Source organism: Acanthaster planci, unplaced genomic scaffold, assembly GCF_054643075.1.
Source record: "Acanthaster planci isolate LZ-2023a unplaced genomic scaffold, COTS_SCS Contig2, whole genome shotgun sequence".
Classification (NCBI taxonomy): domain Eukaryota; kingdom Metazoa; phylum Echinodermata; class Asteroidea; order Valvatida; family Acanthasteridae; genus Acanthaster; species Acanthaster planci.
The window spans coordinates 158,206-175,629 of record NW_028257626.1 but is presented as its reverse complement, the minus strand read 5'-3'; the positions used below and the strand labels follow the sequence as shown (position 1 = coordinate 175,629).

Below are 17,424 nucleotides of genomic sequence, written 5' to 3'. Positions count from 1 at the left end.
AACGCTGGACAAATGATGGAATTCATCTCAAAGCATTAGAGTGGATATTCTTCGATTAGAATAGGCTCGGAGTCCATTCCAATAAAAGAATCTTCACTTTTTCATCGTGTCTCCTCTACATAATTGGCTACTAAGCATTTTAGTATGCCAATGAAGCCTGGTTGGCTACTACTCTTATAAAATGCAAATGAATGAAAACTCACTCTCCAAAAGAGTGAATACGACTCCACAATGGTGAAAATCACTCCAAAAGAGAAGTGATAGTACAAGTCTTTTCGAACCGTCATTGAAATAGCTGATATTTCATCCTTTTCACAAGTGGTTTTCACATTTGTAGTGATTTTACTAGTAATTTCATTAGTAATTAGATTTCACGAATGTAGCCTCTGATTTTTTATTACATATTTATTGTAAACACTACAATAGTTAAAAAGGCTTCATACAAACATGTACATCAAAACCTCTGACTTACAGCTTGATTAATGTTGTCACCAAACATACAGTGACCTGCGACTCAATTATGGAACCGACTAACGGCAAGAAGAATGTGTCCCATAGCCATGTTGGCGGAGTAGCTAGTTTCACTTGTAATGAAGGATACACCCTGCATGGACAAGACAAACTCGTGTGCCACGAGAATGGGACGTGGACCGGGGAAGTCCCAAATTGTCTCGCTGATCATGACATCTCCAATGAACCGACCACTCCTGCAAACACATCAGGTGGGGATCTTTTCTATTACCGTTGAAAGTCCATTAACAAGTGAAAGAACAAAGACCATAGATCCTTTTCACCGTATAAAATGATCAATGAACAATTAGCTTGACTAATTCCCTTACTTTGATTCCCTTGAATCAGAGGAAAAGAGATGAAGATGAACAGAACAAAGGAGATGCGCCATTCTTCTACCATCATTCATCATCATTACACAATCATCGTAAAACTGAATTATGTCCTTAATCAGAGTAAAATAAAGACACAAAATTAACATCACCCAGACGTTTATGTTTAGGGGGACGTGTAGCAAACTGCTTTTTTTCTCTCTTCAGATATTAAAACAGCGGTAGAAATTTGAGGAGATAACTAGAGTAACTCGATCAGTAGTGACATATCAAGTATATTTAAGCCTAAAATAACATGCCTCATTTGCAAGTTTAGAAACTCTAATGAGAATGATTCACGATGCCTTCCTATTTAGACAATGCAAAAGTCTTTGTCGAGATGTCAGTTTACACTGACTTAATCCTTGTCCCTACGCACACAGTGACCTGTGACTCGGTTACGGAACCGACTAACGGCAAGAAGAATGTGTCCCATAGCCATGTTGGCGGAGTAGCTAGTTTCACTTGTAATGAAGGATACACCCTGCATGGACAAGGCAAACTCGTGTGCCGCGAGAATGGGACGTGGACCGGGAAAGTCCCAAATTGTCTCGCCGATCATGAACCGACCACTCCTGCAGACACATCAGGTGGGAATCTTTTCTATTACCGTTGAAAGTCCATTAACAAGTGAAAAAACAAAGACCATAGATCCTTTTCGCCGTATAAAATGTGATCAATGAACAATTAGCTTGACTAATCTCCCTTTTAACAGTCTATACCCCTTCCTTTTCCACGTATCCAAAGGTTTGTCAGGATGGCAACTGATTCTTGTGATCTGTTTGTGCTGTGTAGTGTCAATTGTACTCATTGTAGCGATTGCTAAAGTCGTTTTGACCAAGAGAGCGTCAAGGTACTGTATTTAACTATTATTAGCTTTATTTAATTCTTCAAATATATAATTCTGTTGCATTATTATTAGTAAATATAATTATTGGTTGCTTTATGATGCTTCTTTGCAAAGTGGATGAGGCAACCGGAGAAATTTAATCTACATTTGTTATAAAAAAAAAGATCCTCGAAAAAGTGCAAGTCATTAAACATTTCAGGACTCAGTCATTTTCAACATGGGCATGCCTACTAATACTTCAATTGCAACCTCGGTCATTACACCATGAACGACATTTTTCATTTCTAAAATTGTTTCTTGTTTTGTGTTCCTGACACCCTAGGACTTACAGTCTGAAATCCGATGCAGATCTGATCATCACATCAGTAAGGTACTTTTTTATCTACTATGATAGAAATCATCTGAATCCTTGAATCCCCTTTATCCTGGAAAATTTTTGCTGCACCACGAAAAGTGTTTCGACGGATGACTGAAATATCCCCCCGGACAAAATTGCTAAGAAAAGGAACGACACCCAAGTCGACTCGAAAAGCTTTGTGTGTGCTTATACAAATCAGTGAAAACAAAAGCGAACCGCGAAAATAAATATTGTACTCCTTTTGTTGCGTCCTTCTAATCTATCAACTGACATTAGTGCACCTATTAACAAACATACACGCTTAGATAGCATTTTTGGTTTTCGAAACGTGTACCCATTCACAATACGAAAGCCAAGAAAAACAAAAGCAAAACAGGTGCACAATAACGCAAACTTCTGTCTACGCGCCCGACATCGGTCCAGTTCGAATTAATGATGGGTCAGGTCTCAATTTCGATTCTTTCTTTTTGTTTATAGAGAGCAACCACATGGTGTTGATCAAACAACAAGCATGTAAGCGGACGGAATCGCATTTCCATCGATCAGCTCTCACTGTTGAAAGGATAAATGCCGTTAACTACCATATAACACGTTGTCTTGTATTAGTGTTTGTTTATGCAAGGTTAAGAATGTTTTGTGCATTTTTGCCTTTTTAGAAATTTTTGCCTGATAAATGTCACCTGTGTCACTTTGGTGGAATGCACGCTTAAGAAATCTTTTGCAACTATATGTACCTCTGAACTCTTTGAGCACAGAAAACCCCCACTAGAAGTGAGGAGCAGACCTCCACAAACTCATGATGCAGACAGTTTTACACTTTTTAAACAACAGCATTTAGCGCTATATTAACTGTTCTGACATCTATCGCGATTATCAGCGCTCATAAAGCTGAGTCTGTTATTCTGGGAGTGAAAAAATTCTCCATAAAGATAAGCTTAATTCACTTCATGTGGCACTTGTCGAGTTCTTCCAAAGATAAACTTTACACTATAATGTACATGATAGTACATGCTATGGTTGTGTTTTCTGTTTTCCCGCGAAAGCATCTGATGGGAAGTTTTTATACATGTACGTCCGTGAGAAAATATTGGTTGGCAGTACCAGCTACATTTATATTTTTCATCGAAATGGAACGCAATTCATGATGAATAATCCACTCAAAAAGGTTCTTTACTTTTAAGTTATCTCTTTATAAATGCCTTTTTGTAAGAGAGATCGGAGGGTTTACGTTGGTTTATGCGGCCTCAATATCTGAATGATAAATGATTTATTGTAAATAAGGGAACTTTTTCGTGTTAGTTTGGCGCTCAATATAGTTCAACATGGGCCTCCAACATAATAATCGGATTATGAGAGCCTTGCAAAGGTTGCGGTGTTAGCTTTATTTGTAAAGGATTGTATAATCTCTTAGGAATGAAGTTTTTGTGTTGATGTGTTTTTTCTTTATGTGGAGCCCTATATCGTGTCTTAAAATTATTTACATAAAGGCAGAAGTTACAAGATTTATGGGCACCACACTGTGTGACTGGTTTCTACGAATTTGGAACAGCATCGGAGGAATAACTTCCACGGGACATTGGAGATTTTCTTTTTTTTTAAATAGTGAATTGTTTAGTTTACATGTTGATTTTGTAGTTCAATCAATAAAACGTTATTTTGAAATTATTTTAGCGAACAACAACGGCAGACTTGAAACTGTCGTGTAAAAGGAAAAAAACAACAGCATAAACACTGTAAGTTTTGTGAGCTGAACGAACTACATGCAGTTATATAAACTGCATTTTGTGTGTTAACCCCCCCCCCCAAAAAAAGCTGTTAACTTTTGTAGCCGTCGGGAAGGGGACACAATAAATTTGTTGAAACTTAATGTAATGAAAAAATACAGTCAGTGGATCTTTAACTTTTGGCTTAATCAACCAGACATGTTTTGTTTAACATCGTCTTTGTGTTGCTGGTGTAGGCCAACAATTTTCTGACAGCAGAAAGAACAGATTAAAATGCCTAAAGACGAAGGCGGATGCCATTCCAGCTTTTGGTAGTTACATTTTCTCCATTGCTGTCGGTTTTTGAAACCATCATTGACGGACTGTCCGTATTTATCATTATCTGTTAATATTTCTCGTGGCTGTAATATTATTTTTTTTGCTCAGAGTGTTTCACACATATTTTAAGCTTGATAAAATATTTAGACATTACTCTCTTTGCAATGTGCAAGTATTATCTATTTTCAACAAATACACTGATCTATTGAAGAGTTATTTTCCGACCAATTTAAGAAATAAATCCTTTAATTTCACACAAGACCGATTTAAATTCATTTTGAAATAAAAAATCCTTCAAATCAGAATTCGATGATGGAAGAACGTCATTAGATTTTGTTATTTTCACATTTGTGCGGTAAAGATGTTCGTCAAAAGCCTCAGAAAGAGCTTGATCATGCGCGGTTCTGGAACCATTTGTTTTGGGGGGGGCTAGACCCTTTTCACCATCACACGTAACCATTTAATAAATCTCGCTATACTGCAAGTCATTTCCAGCCCTTCTTGTGGTTTTGTTTTTTGGGGGGGGGGCTAGGCAAAATGCTCACAAGCTCGATTCGTTCAAAATGCTCATATTTCTCACGTTTGTAAATTAATTTTTTTCCTGCGGTATGATATTATGCTCTTTTGTACTCATATTTGCCTATGCAAAAGCTGATCTCTTGATACAGATCCCTGTTGAAGGGTAGGTGCATTCAATTTGTTTCAATACAAAACCTTCAAAATTCACCTGTGTGTATTAGTTAACTATTTTCTCAACTTTTGTTTCATTATATCAGAGAGTATTTTACTGCCTTTTTAGGTTTTTATACTACTGAGAGTTTCATGTTGATGAGAAAAACCGTGATGTCATCCCAGGAAGAAAGCCTGAATGTTACATTGATTTTCACACATTAAAGTATTGCATTTTTTGTAAATTTTGCTGGACCAAATTTTGTCTTCTTTGCTGATCTTACGTTGTTGAGGGATGTCATGTGGCGTTTGTATTACATGTATTATAGAATTCTGTGTTTCCCAATGAGTCAAACTTCTCAGTTGAAGGTACAGCATTACGGCGAGTGCGAGTATAATGCACAAGGAAACATGGTCCACTTGCAGTGGTTATACATGTACTGCTACGATTTAGTATAAATTTCTATTGAGTAGTACGCAAAAAACGTTTTATCAATCCGGTGTAACAAAAAAGTTAACCTCGGTCGCTGTGTCACTTGGAAAAAAAAATTCACATCCCAGCACCAGTCAAAAATAGTTATTGTTCTCCCTGGTCAGGAACTTGAACTGCCTCTCTGCGCATGGGCATGACTGCATTATGTTAACGATAAAAGACTTTGAAAAGTATTCTAGGAAAAATCTACCGTGCAATGTCTGCGACCATGTCAATGATGGTTCTGGTGCTAAATACACCCTGAAGAACAGCTGCAGGTCTTTCAAGAGGTGCGTATGGGTTTTAGGGTTGATATTTTATTTTTATTTTCAACTGAATGTGCGCATTCGGCAGAACGATTTTCAAAATGGGAAGGCTGTCCTGAGACCATCAGGCATCAACCATTATCGAGCCATTACTTTAAAATTTACAGTGGTTCCTGTCCCGTGCCTAGTCTCCAGACGTCTTTCAGACTTCCTCCGTAGGGACCAATACCGGGGTAATGAATCCAGCAGAATCCTGCCGAGAGTATGTAAATGACAAAACGATGCCCACTCAATACACAAATCAAGTAAGAGCTGATAGCATATTTTGCTTATCTCAACTCAGTCCCGACACCCCAACTGAAATAGACAAATGATAACTTTGTATAACTGTTTTACTCTTGGTATGGCTGACAGTCATCAACTCTATTTAGGCCTAACAAGCGTTTCGTTACTTATAGCGAGGATATATACTATATCGTTCTGCAACTGCCACAGGGCGTGTAGGATTGCCCGATCTGGCGATATACACCGTATGACCTTGCCTGTATGGGTCATTTTTCCTTTTTCCAACGGGAGCCGTCATATGATTAGGGAAAAATGACAAGTCACGAACTTTGAGTGCAGTTAACTCGCTGCATCGGGACAATCCTGCGTATGACACAAGACATATAAATAGCAAACGCACGTCGCTAGCCTTACCCCCTCTATCTTTGACTTTGACTTTGGTGAGAGTTTCTGCTGTAATTGGTTCTTTGGGAGACTTTGGCTTGGCCAAAGAACGCCAAACTCCCTCTGCAACCACTTTCGTGAAGTCATTCCCAGTTGGCGGAGGAGGTCCAAGCGTGTGCCCAGCGAATACTATATAGCGGTGTCAATTGTACGCTTTACAATATCTGGAATAAAATCTGGGTACCTGAGTGTTATAGTGACGAGCAAATCTGTCGATCGAGTGTGGGCCATGTTTCCTGTCTAGTAATGTGAATATACTTCTATTAAGTGACCAATCGTCTGGATCAACAATTCTGCTTAATTGATCTGCACGAGCGTTTTGCTCCCTGGGAAACCACTCTGGCTCTATGGTGACATTAAATTGCAAACAGGCGTTATATAACTCAATACCAAGATCGCGCAGTTCTGGGTTGATACTTCCAACTGATATAATAAGGCATGCGTTCTTACTGTCTGTGAACCATTTCAGTTTAAGGCCAGACAACTTTGGACCTATGGAACACAATGTATACAGCACTGCTCTGAGCTCTCTTTGTCAAACTCTCCTTTCAGAGTCCATAGACCCGTGCATAAGGAATCTGTGAACAGCATTCAGAAACCACCAAAACCAGATTCACTATCGTCCGAGAAAACTGCAGAAGTGGCAATAGAGGGATCCCAATACGACGCTTTTAGCCTCGATCTGTGCACTCCCAGCTTCAATTCTTAATACGATCAGACGATTGAAAGTAAGGAGTCAAGACACAAAATACATAAAAGTATGTTAAATTCAGACTTTTCAGGCTGAAAATGTTTGTGGAGGAGTCTTTCAGGAACACTCGACATGTAAAATCCAAAGATAAATAGCGAAAATTGACCGCAAACTAACGTACCAGCGATGGTCGTGTATCTTGTACAGTGGGCGTGGTTTAAACTGAAGTGGCGTCACACTTACAAACCGGATACTCCATGTACTGTGTGGACTCCGCGGGCGTGCGCGAAAAAGTTCAACACAGAGAGCCTCAAAACCGGTGCAGATGTGCGCAGACAGCGCTGACCATTAATTTCAGTTAGATTTTTCTGCCAAAACTGTGATACTGAAATACAACCTGGGGACAGCACAATTTTGCTTGACCAAGTTTCACGTGATTCGATATAAATGCCGTGTAAACAGTCTGGTTAGTTGACCTATGGCAGGGGATGCAGATATGAGGAAACCTGTGATTCTCGCAATCTCACGTACTGGAACACGCTTTGCATACACTCACACACAGCGATCTGAATTTTTGACTGCTTCTTTTCTGGCAGCTTGAACTACTTAGAAACTGTGTCAACTACCATTCCCAACCATTCGCCTGACTGTCTCGGCCGGAAATCGCTTTTTGATCTTTCCAACCGGTGAATGCCAAGTCTTTTTGCACAATTTGACTTGCCGCCGAAGCTGAAATTTTATCTGCATGGCCAGAAATACCATCATCAATATACATGAATGACCCTTGCTTTGCCATCTTTTGACTAAAGGCCTTAGCATTTTGGTAAAACAGTGACTGGCTGTGTTCAAACCAAAAGGAAGGAAGTTAAAATAAAAGATATCGAATTTCCTTTTCGAACTTCCGACTGAAACCTAAAAACTTACGATATGGGGCAAAAATATCTATGTGATGCTAGCCAGATTCTAGGTCAAATGTAAAATAATTTCTCAGAAAACATATTTGGCAATACCGGTAAACCTCCATATTTGAACTTAGGTAGATAGTATAGTGGTTCACCTGTCGGAAGTCTAAGACAAGTCTTAATTTCTTACCGTCGGATATTGTAAGCGGGTTAACTACATAAGGGGGATGCTTGTTCTGTGATGCTTCTTGTATACGTAGCTAGTAATTTTGATGTTGCTTGGGCGAAAAACTCGGGGCGATCTAAATTGGACTTGTTATTTCTCAAGAAGGCTTTAGGAAGAAACACTTAGAAGGGAATTATATAACGGTACTCCAGTATATTTTGGACAAACGAAGACGGGTGGTGATCGAGCAAATACTGCTTGCAATGGTGCAAACGACCCACGACACCAACAAATTTAGAACCAAGGATGGAATTTTGAATTTCGTGGTCTAAACGCCCACTAGAACTACTTAACTTTAGAGGCTCACTGCTGGTACTCCTCCAGCTCTCTGAAGACACTGATACTGGAAGTGTCCAATCTGTCCGCAAGCTAGCCCAGCAAGTCTGGTTAGATCTGGTTGCTGCCTTCCCTTGTTGGTGAGGTGTTGCGAGCACTCCAGAGGTGCTTGTGGGAGGTTGCTGAAGGTTGTTGAGGGACGAAAATTAGTACGGCCTCTGGTGCTTCTGCGGCGTTATCCTTCTCTTGTCTCTTGAACTCCGCACGTCTGACTGCACATTAAAGCCGCTTGTCACCCTCGCTATCACTAGCAAGTATGGAATTCCATATCTGCCGTCACCCGTCGTATTTTGTTTTTTGTTGTGTCCCAATTCTGCCATTTACCAGTTCCAAACATGCCATTTTCCGTCGCCCGTCGTGCGTCGCCCATCAAATGGGTTGCATAGGACCTGCAAAAGCCGGGGTTTAACAAATGACAATGTGATGATTCCATTCACTTCTAAAGATCTTTTCCGAATAAGGCATGTACAAATCCCACCTGCAAAGCATATACAAGTCACATAATTAATTCCAATAATGCTAGACTACCCCTGCCCCTTGACAAGAAAAAATCGCCTCTCTGAGAATTCAACCAAGTTTTTTTGGGGGAAAAACATTTTCAGCAAAAATGTTCCGGCCAACTTATCCACAGTGTTATTCTAATTTGCATACTGTAAAAATGTGCCGACTTGTTTTCATCAAATTCCAGGAAGAAATATGCCAACCGACACAGATATTCTATCTTGTCCTCTCAATCTCACCTTGAAATCCAGAAATACTAGACGTGCCGTGGATAACCAACTGTTTATTAAATGTATTGTTAAGGGGCAATTACCACTTGGTTTAAGTTTCAGAAAATATGACGTGTTGGTTTTTGTGGGTGTGTATGCCATGGTGGATAGACCAATGAGAACAGGTTGTCCAGCACATCATCAGCATTATTTATGGGCTAACAAGTAACGTTACTGTTTAAAAGACTTCTGTGAGCCAACCTGCAACTAAAGTCATGTCTAATTTGGAGTATACAGCAGATTTCATCATAGGTACACCCGCCCTCAAGATAATGTTGAATCAGTTCGTCTCTTATGAAAACTATTAAGGAATCAAACATTGTAAATATATTGTATACAGCAGATTTCATCATAGGTATACCCGCCCTCAAAATAATGTTGAATCAGTTCGTCTCTTATGAAAACTATTGGGAATCAAACATTGTAAATAATCTATTATTTACATTCCGTTCTGTTGGATATCGTCCAGGGACAGCCTATATATACATAGGCTAAAGACCTAAAGTCGGGCTGTTAACGAGTAAAGTTACGTCTAGAGTAACTAAGTTATCGAGAAAAACAATCTACCCTAACAAAAGTCTATTTCGTTAATTTATTTATGTAACCAAAATGGTATTATTTCATATGCACGTTACTTAACAGATGTCAGGATTTCATTTCTTCTTTCAATAGGAGTTTGGCGCAACTGCAAAAACGAATACATGTACATCTTTTAGTTCTATTGCTAAAATGAGAGTCAGGCATGGTGGATCGATCGAACAAGGACATTTATATGTGAAACGATCAAGGGTCAAAGTTAAAAATACCACTGCGAAATCGTGACCAAAAAAAAAAAACACGGGCGACGCACGATGGGCGACGCACGACGGACGACACACGACGGGCTACGCACGACGGCAGGTATGGAATTCCATACTAGCAGTGATGGAGAACTGGCAACGGCCAAAAGTATTGCAGCAAGATAGCGCACAGGGACGTTTATGTATCAGCTTGTGGTTACTTAGGCCTCAGAATGGGGTTCCAAACATGATTTTGTACTTTGCAACTGCAAGGAAATCATAAGATTTGTTCACGTTCACCTGTTGTTTGTGATTACCTGTTAGGCATTCATTTTACCAATATTGGCCATGAACTAACAGACAATTCTGACTTTTCCTACAATATGGGTGGCCAAAGTTTGCAGAAATATCAAATTTTGGTTGGGTTTGATTTTACCTAAAGTTCACTCAAAATGATTCTAAAAAGGGTTTTATTTTGACTTAGTATTTAATAGTACATGTATGTGTATTATTTTATGGTCTAAGTTTGAACACTATGTGAACTACACAAATAATCAGTATAATCAAAAATCTTTGCATTCCCAAAAATGAATGCTCAAAAGAATGTCAATTTCAGCAGAGAGAGATTCAACTTATGTGAGTTGACTATCATAAATATAACTGCCCAGATTATTTTCCAATCAGGAATATCTTTACATTTTTTATTTTATGCGCAATTTATTTCTGGAGAAGTATTCAGAGGTGAATTAACTGCAATGTTTTTTTTATCATTTCCATGTTAATTTGACCGGACGTGGGATTCTAGGCCGCCCCTGGTAGTGGGGTGGTAGGTCCATCCTCCAGTGATAGAAGATGAGGCACTCTCCCTTGACTGATTCCCCCAAAGAATTCAGTCGGAAACCGGATGTTAATTTAATTGATTGATTTAATTATTATTTGTAGCTTTCATCTCATCAGCTTCTTTCGGTAAACATTTCCCTGTATGCAAAATTGTTGCACAAGTGTTTACACCCAAAGATATTTATTGTATACAAAATACAACACATTTAATACACTTATACATCTAGTGTACAGAATGTTGTAAAAATGTCAAGTTGAAACATTGTATCAACACTTTGTGGTAAATAATTACCCTGGTGTGGTGGCTTAGAAGTGATGTAGCCTAAAGTGGTGCAGGAACCCTGTGGCAGGCAAGTTCCCCAAAAGCTTGAGCTAATGCAAACATAATTCACGAAGGTGGCACGATAAATAATATTCTTAAATACAGGGATTATAGAACTGCAGTATGAATACTTGTATAGAATGCACACCGCATAAAATATAGACAGCGTACCCCACCTTGTAAGCACACTACGAAAAGCAATGGCCGCGCGACCCACCGATGCGAGTCGTACACAGCCCCAAGCTCCATACACAGCGCGGTGTTGCACACACGAGGCCTACAGCGCACACCACGTCCAACGTAAATGTAACGTAACGTGCTTTGTGTGTATACATATGTATGTGTATAACGTATGCCACACAGCAATCTATCGCAGAAGAATCCCCAACAATATGATCATAAAACCACTCAAAAAGTGAATCAAAATCCCATTATCCTTATGTATAAGATCAACTGACATGCTCTATAATGATCAGCGGTTATGATGATGATAAGCCCTGTGAGGGTACTTAACCACAAAAAGTACAGAAAGTGAAGAATTTTGGGGCAATCTTTTCTTACCTGGGCGTTGCTCGATCAGCAGCGAAATGGCCGCACCCGAGAAAGTTCTCGAACGACCAACGCCCACAGCCATAAGGCACTGTTCATAGCGAGAATCCCGGACATATTACTCCGCCATTCATAAAAAGTGTAAATGCGGATCATTCCAAACCCACACTAAGGTAACGCATTGGAACTTCCCATGGAACACTAGCAAAACAATGTTTACAATTAGTTAATTTATAATTGAATGTCGATTAAGGGGTATAACCTTAATTGGGACATAAATCATGATTCGAAAAGGACTGTTTGTTAGGGTGGATGTTCAGGCTTATGTCATGGAATGGAAAGTGTAGAGTGGTTTTCGGGCTGCATAATTAATTAGATAAATAGTTTCCATGCGATAAATTAGAACTACAAAGTACAGGTCACTACATTAATAAAGAACATCTAATACCAAAAAAATCAGTATAAATATCGACATGAGATATGTTTATTTCTCCGAAGGTGTAGATTTAATACGAGTTCAGTTATGTCTCCTTCTTTAATTATTTTGGCCTCATTTGGAGTATTTACTGCTGGAATACCAAGCTGCCTCATTAAGCTTGGACTTTTAAATGCAAATTTTGGAATAATTCATGAATTATAAAAAACACTACACTATCAAACTTCTATTGCTGTTAGAATGATGTTAAAATTAATGATTAGGTCAATTGGTCCAGTAAATATTTCATCTCCCTGAGTTCATACATGTGCACCCTGTCCTGTGTTCCCCAAAAGCTGCAACAGCTATGGGAACCATAATGGTCCTCAGCACCTATGCTACCAGCAGCATTGAAGAGGTGGCAATGGCAGCACCTGGGGCCCATCTCTGGTCCCAGTTGTACATCTTAACCGTCCGCAAACACACAGAGTAACTCGTACACAGGGCCGAGAGCGCAGGATACAAGGCCTTAGTTGTCACAGTAGACTATCCCTATGTTGCTAAGAAACTGAATGAAACAAGGCGTGGTGGCTTCAAGCCAAACGTTAGGTGTGTACTTCTTGTTAGAATAATTGCCTGTCCAAGGTGAAATGAGCTGGCCCCATTGGAAGTTGCCAGAACAGGCATGTGGCTGAAAAATCAGGATTCGAGAAACTGTACCTGGGCACCCATAACGTCTCAGTAGTAGCTTCTTAAGTCTTTTACAATCTAGCATTTGGCAGCATTAGACCAAAGCCACACTATTTGTTTAACACAAGTAATTTACTTCCCTTTTGTACGATGCATGTGTTGCCATTACTGTAAGTCTTAAGACTCAACCATGTAAAGTTGAAGCGGATTGGACCTGAACCCAACGGAATGCTGCAGAATTCGGATGAGATTTTGGTGGATTTTACGGTAGTGTTACAATCATGTCACTAGAAAATTAACCATTCAAAGGTGGTATTTTCAAAGCCTTAGGTTTTTGTTTCGAAGTACATTTTTTACATCTTTGTTAATTGAAGAAATGCTGTTTGACTTGACATCATAGAATTTTAAATTATGCCTTGAATTTCGGAACAGGGTATCCAACTTTTAGGGAGCATTCTTCAACTCGCAGGGAAGTGCAGGATATCTTGCAACCATCAACTCATCTAAGATCTCTCCTTCAGTGACATGGGCTGATATACAGTGGCTACTATCTCTTACAAATTTACCCATTATCATCAAAGGAATCCTTACAGGTATGGTTACTTATAACTCGGTCCAGTGTGTTGAATTCTAAGCCCGAAAGGAAGCTTGGCAAATTCTGCATGCTAAGCAAAAATTTAGTTGGTACCTGTTACATGCACCCCACTTAGGCTAATATGGTCACAACGACCTGTTTATTGACGGCTGAAGAAATTCACCCAGTAAATATAGATGTGCAATAAAATGTAATCTCTAAAACTATGTAAACAAGTGCATGTCTCATTGGTGCCCGGCACATTGATTTTATTTATTGGTTGGAAAAAATCAGTTGGTGAGTTCTGGTGGCTCCTTTATTTGACAAAGCAATGTCACTATTGCCTTTTTGTGGATGTTTTAGTTCGATTTTTTGAGTTACACTTTTGTGGGTATTCTGTTAACTATGATAAAATACATCTCTCTGGGCCACAGATCAAGAGTCCTGCCACATAGATCAAACCGTTGTATTTTGCAAAGGAATTGATATGTCGTTCATAAATAAAAAAAAAATGGTATACACAGAAACTATGATATTTTTTAGGAGAGGGGCTCTTGAAGCAGTGGCCAACGGAGTAGATGGAATCATTGTTTTAAATCATGGTGGAAGACAGTTAGATGGCGTTCCAGCAACTGTAAATCACAAGTGTCCAACCCTAAACCAAGTTGTCACGATTTTTAAAAATTCATTTAATCCTTTCCAACTCTGTTGTACAATCATTACATGTTCATGCATATCTGTTTCACGCTGACAGCACTGTCATTGTCTATTTCTGATAGTGAATGCATCACTTCAAAAGCTCCTCAAGCACTGTAGGGGAAGGTGGGGCTACTGGACCACTTAAGCACATTCTTGATTTTAACCATACTCAGTAATCCAGGAAAAGGATTCGACTACTCGTAATACATGCCCAAATCACTTGTTTGTTTATTGAAACAATTACTTTAATAAGCCTTAGGAATATTAACTCATTGCAAATTCTTCCAAAAGTTGACTACTATCCCCCAACTTGTGGCAAGTGAACCACATCATAAAACCTTAAAAATTTCCACCTAAAGAGTACGAAATGAATGTTGGAATGAGTAAGTTGTTAATAAAACGCTGAAATTTGGCAATTTTTATTATCTTAGAAGCACCAAAGCTCAATAAATAATAATTAGAAAATTTTCATACCTTTCCGGCAGTCATGTAATTTCTGGTTTTTGAATGTTAAGCTAAGTACGGAGTTGTTTGGTTAGGCCATTTTCATTATCCTAAATCATGATTTGAAGTTTATTTCAAAGTTTATGTATATTTTTCACATGGGCTTCAGTTTATGTTCAGCTTAATCTTTGAAGAAATAAATAAAGTTGTTTAAGCACAACTGGTCAATTTCAAAAACCTTTAATTTAATTTATCTAAGAGTTGGCCAGTTGCCCTGATGACCCATCCTCCCCTGCAATGTAGCTCACAAGCCTAAAGAAACTTGTGGAGAGGAGTCGATGAGAAGCAGTTACAGTTTAGAGGTGGGAGGAAAACCCCAGAAGAATATTCTGGGTAAAACCCACAGAATCAATTAGTGACTGATGAAAACCAATCCAAATGTGGAGGCGAGGAGAGGACCACTATGTCAACTTGACTCACAACAACTAATTGCTTGAGGAATCATCTCATTTAACGTTTACAGATTGCCGGAGGTGTTGGCGGCAACTCGTGATTCCAGTGTGGAGGTGTATTTGGATAGCGGTATTCGCCAGGGTACCGATGTCTTGAAAGCACTTGCCCTAGGTGCCAGGGCTGTGTTCATTGGCCGACCTGCATGGTGGGGCTTGACCTATAAGGTATGTTTGCTTGTCTGTCTCTGTGTCTTTCAATCTATTTGTCTATCAGTCGGTGGGCTGTCTGTCTGTGCCTGTTAGTTATTTATTTGTGGGTTCAACTTTGGTTTTGATTTGTGTGTACAGGGTGTGAGTTTTAAACTCTTATTACTCCTTGTTCCTCTTTTTATGGAGTGACTAGAACATTTGGTCCATTTTATCGACTAATTTGGCACACTTAAACATTCTGTACCTCTAATGCCACAGTTGGAAGCAGTTTGTCAAAATCCTGGTACTCTGAAAGTTTTATTTTCAACAATTATTCCCCCAAAGTTAACATAAGAGCACAAAATTAAACTTCAGTTCCTTTAAATGATACCAAACAAACTTGCATTTTGACAGTGCTCAGTAAATGTGCATACTTCCTTGAAAATGATCATGAAAAAAAAGTAAATGAGAGACATTCACAGATGTTTGAGATTTCCAGAATGAGTGCCACGACGGACCCCTAACTACTTGTTGCACACCTCAGGATGGTATGATTCAAGCAGCAGTAGGCCCTATAGTGAAATCTCGGGCAATGAAAACGCAGAGGGATTTGGGAGGACAGAAAATAGGTTTGAGCCTTTCAAACTGTTCAGTCTGCAGTGTGTAAAGCCTATTTGTTTTTGTTTTAAACTGGCAATTTTCCAGTAACTGAATTTACATGCACTATTTTTTCTTCCAAGGGTGAGGAAGGAGTTCGCAAAGTCCTTCAGATCCTGAGAGACGAGTTTGACCTAGCATTGGCTTTGTCTGGTATGTAACCAGTGCTTCAAAACATTCCATGCACTCTTTTCAGTGTATTCAAACCCTCACATGAGCACAGATTTCAGGCAAGAGAGACAAGAGGACAATAAAAGGTTTAACGTGTGAAGGACTGTTTGTAGGAACAGGCCAGGGAATAGTGTATTTCATGAACAATTCCAACACTAGCTGCTGTCAGTATAGACAAAGAGGGAAGGACACTTCAAAGTGGTTAATGATGGTCAGCGCCTAGTCAGACAAATAATAGAAAACATTCCAAAAATGCATGATTACTGCCTGCATCTTAGCCGGACAAGCGAGACCAGCAATATCCCAGCAGTACTTTGTACTTTTTTGTTTGCAATTAAATACAAATTATCGATGTGACCAGGAAATGGAGAAGGAAAAATTCCTGCCCTACTTTTTAGGGTTAAAAATTAGACCATTGAACTTTTGCCATCGTAAATAAAGTTTTTAAATTATGATACACCGTTCCATTATCTATGCAAAGCTTGTAATTTTATTCTCCTTCCAACACATCAGTGTTCAAAGACTTGGTACGAATTTGACTGAATATTAACTACTACTGGATAGCTTAGTTCATTAGGAACAAAATGCGCTATTTCATCACAGGAAGTGACCGTGAAACGTCATAAAATACGCTTTTGTTCAAATGTCGCGATGAAAATGATTCAGACAAAACACAAAATCTTGTAAACAACCGGGCTATTAATTCCCAAAATAACTCCAGAAGAAAGAGTTCATTAAGGGCATTGACTGCACTTATAGATTTAGGGCACACAGCGTAATGCGAGCAACTGCGCAAGCATTAAATTTGATGTTGTCATGCGATCATACCAAGCACCAACGAAGGCATAAATATTCAATTTGCTATACCTCGGTGCACAAAGTGTTAAGGATGCAGGTTACCAGCGACAAATTGCGGCGGCGATCATAGGGTACAAAGAGGTTTCGTGATCATGAAACAGATGTTGCGTAGCAAGTGTTCGCTGCGCTACAGGCATGCCAGAAAGCGCTTACCAGATGTTACAGCCCGGGCAGTTCAAACTCCTTCACATGTCCTTCCTCTATGTTCAGACCTTGCCTTAATCTCTTCACTCTTTCCCTCTCGTCTCTTCCTGTTTCCATCCGTGATCTTAGGATGAAAATCAACCTCAGTGATATGACACCAGTCCTCAAGACATACATGTCCATGCCCCGCCCCTTACTTTCAAGTACCGTCCAGGCAAAAAAGAATGCTGATGCCGACATCCTAGAATGCCATTAGATATCAATTACTACATTGGCCGGAGGAGTGCACAAGGGTCTGCCGAGATGAGCTCATTTCAATTCTAGCTTATACCTATAAAATAAGGGTGAAGTCGCCTGGGTTACGGCAATTGACATAAAGACTGACTTAACCACGCCTGCTGCCAGTGATGTGCTCGCACGAGACGAAATCAAGAGGGTTCAACAGGTAA

The 17,424-nt window shown here is 39.4% G+C and overlaps 1 protein-coding gene and 1 pseudogene across 2 annotated transcripts in view; both read left to right on the top strand.

Moving 5' to 3' along the window:
• Nucleotides 1–4,131, top strand: part of LOC110986872 (sushi domain-containing protein 2-like) — a 42,321-nt gene extending 38,190 nt beyond the window's left edge. The window contains exons 17-21 of one of the 2 annotated variants that reach the window (XM_087131579.1): nucleotides 504–722; nucleotides 1,265–1,471; nucleotides 1,629–1,734; nucleotides 2,054–2,101; nucleotides 2,567–4,131. In XM_087131579.1, the coding sequence (XP_086987705.1) occupies nucleotides 504–722; nucleotides 1,265–1,471; nucleotides 1,629–1,734; nucleotides 2,054–2,101; nucleotides 2,567–2,606 (620 nt within the window). In that variant the 3' untranslated portion in view covers nucleotides 2,607–4,131. The remainder of the gene's footprint in view (nucleotides 1–503; nucleotides 723–1,264; nucleotides 1,472–1,628; nucleotides 1,735–2,053; nucleotides 2,102–2,566) is intronic. The other variant, XM_087131580.1, reaches the window with a different exon arrangement.
• Nucleotides 4,132–10,043: 5,912 nt separating this feature from the next.
• Nucleotides 10,044–15,963, top strand: LOC147795607 (2-Hydroxyacid oxidase 1-like; annotated as a pseudogene).
• The last annotated feature ends 1,461 nt before the right edge of the window (nucleotides 15,964–17,424 follow it).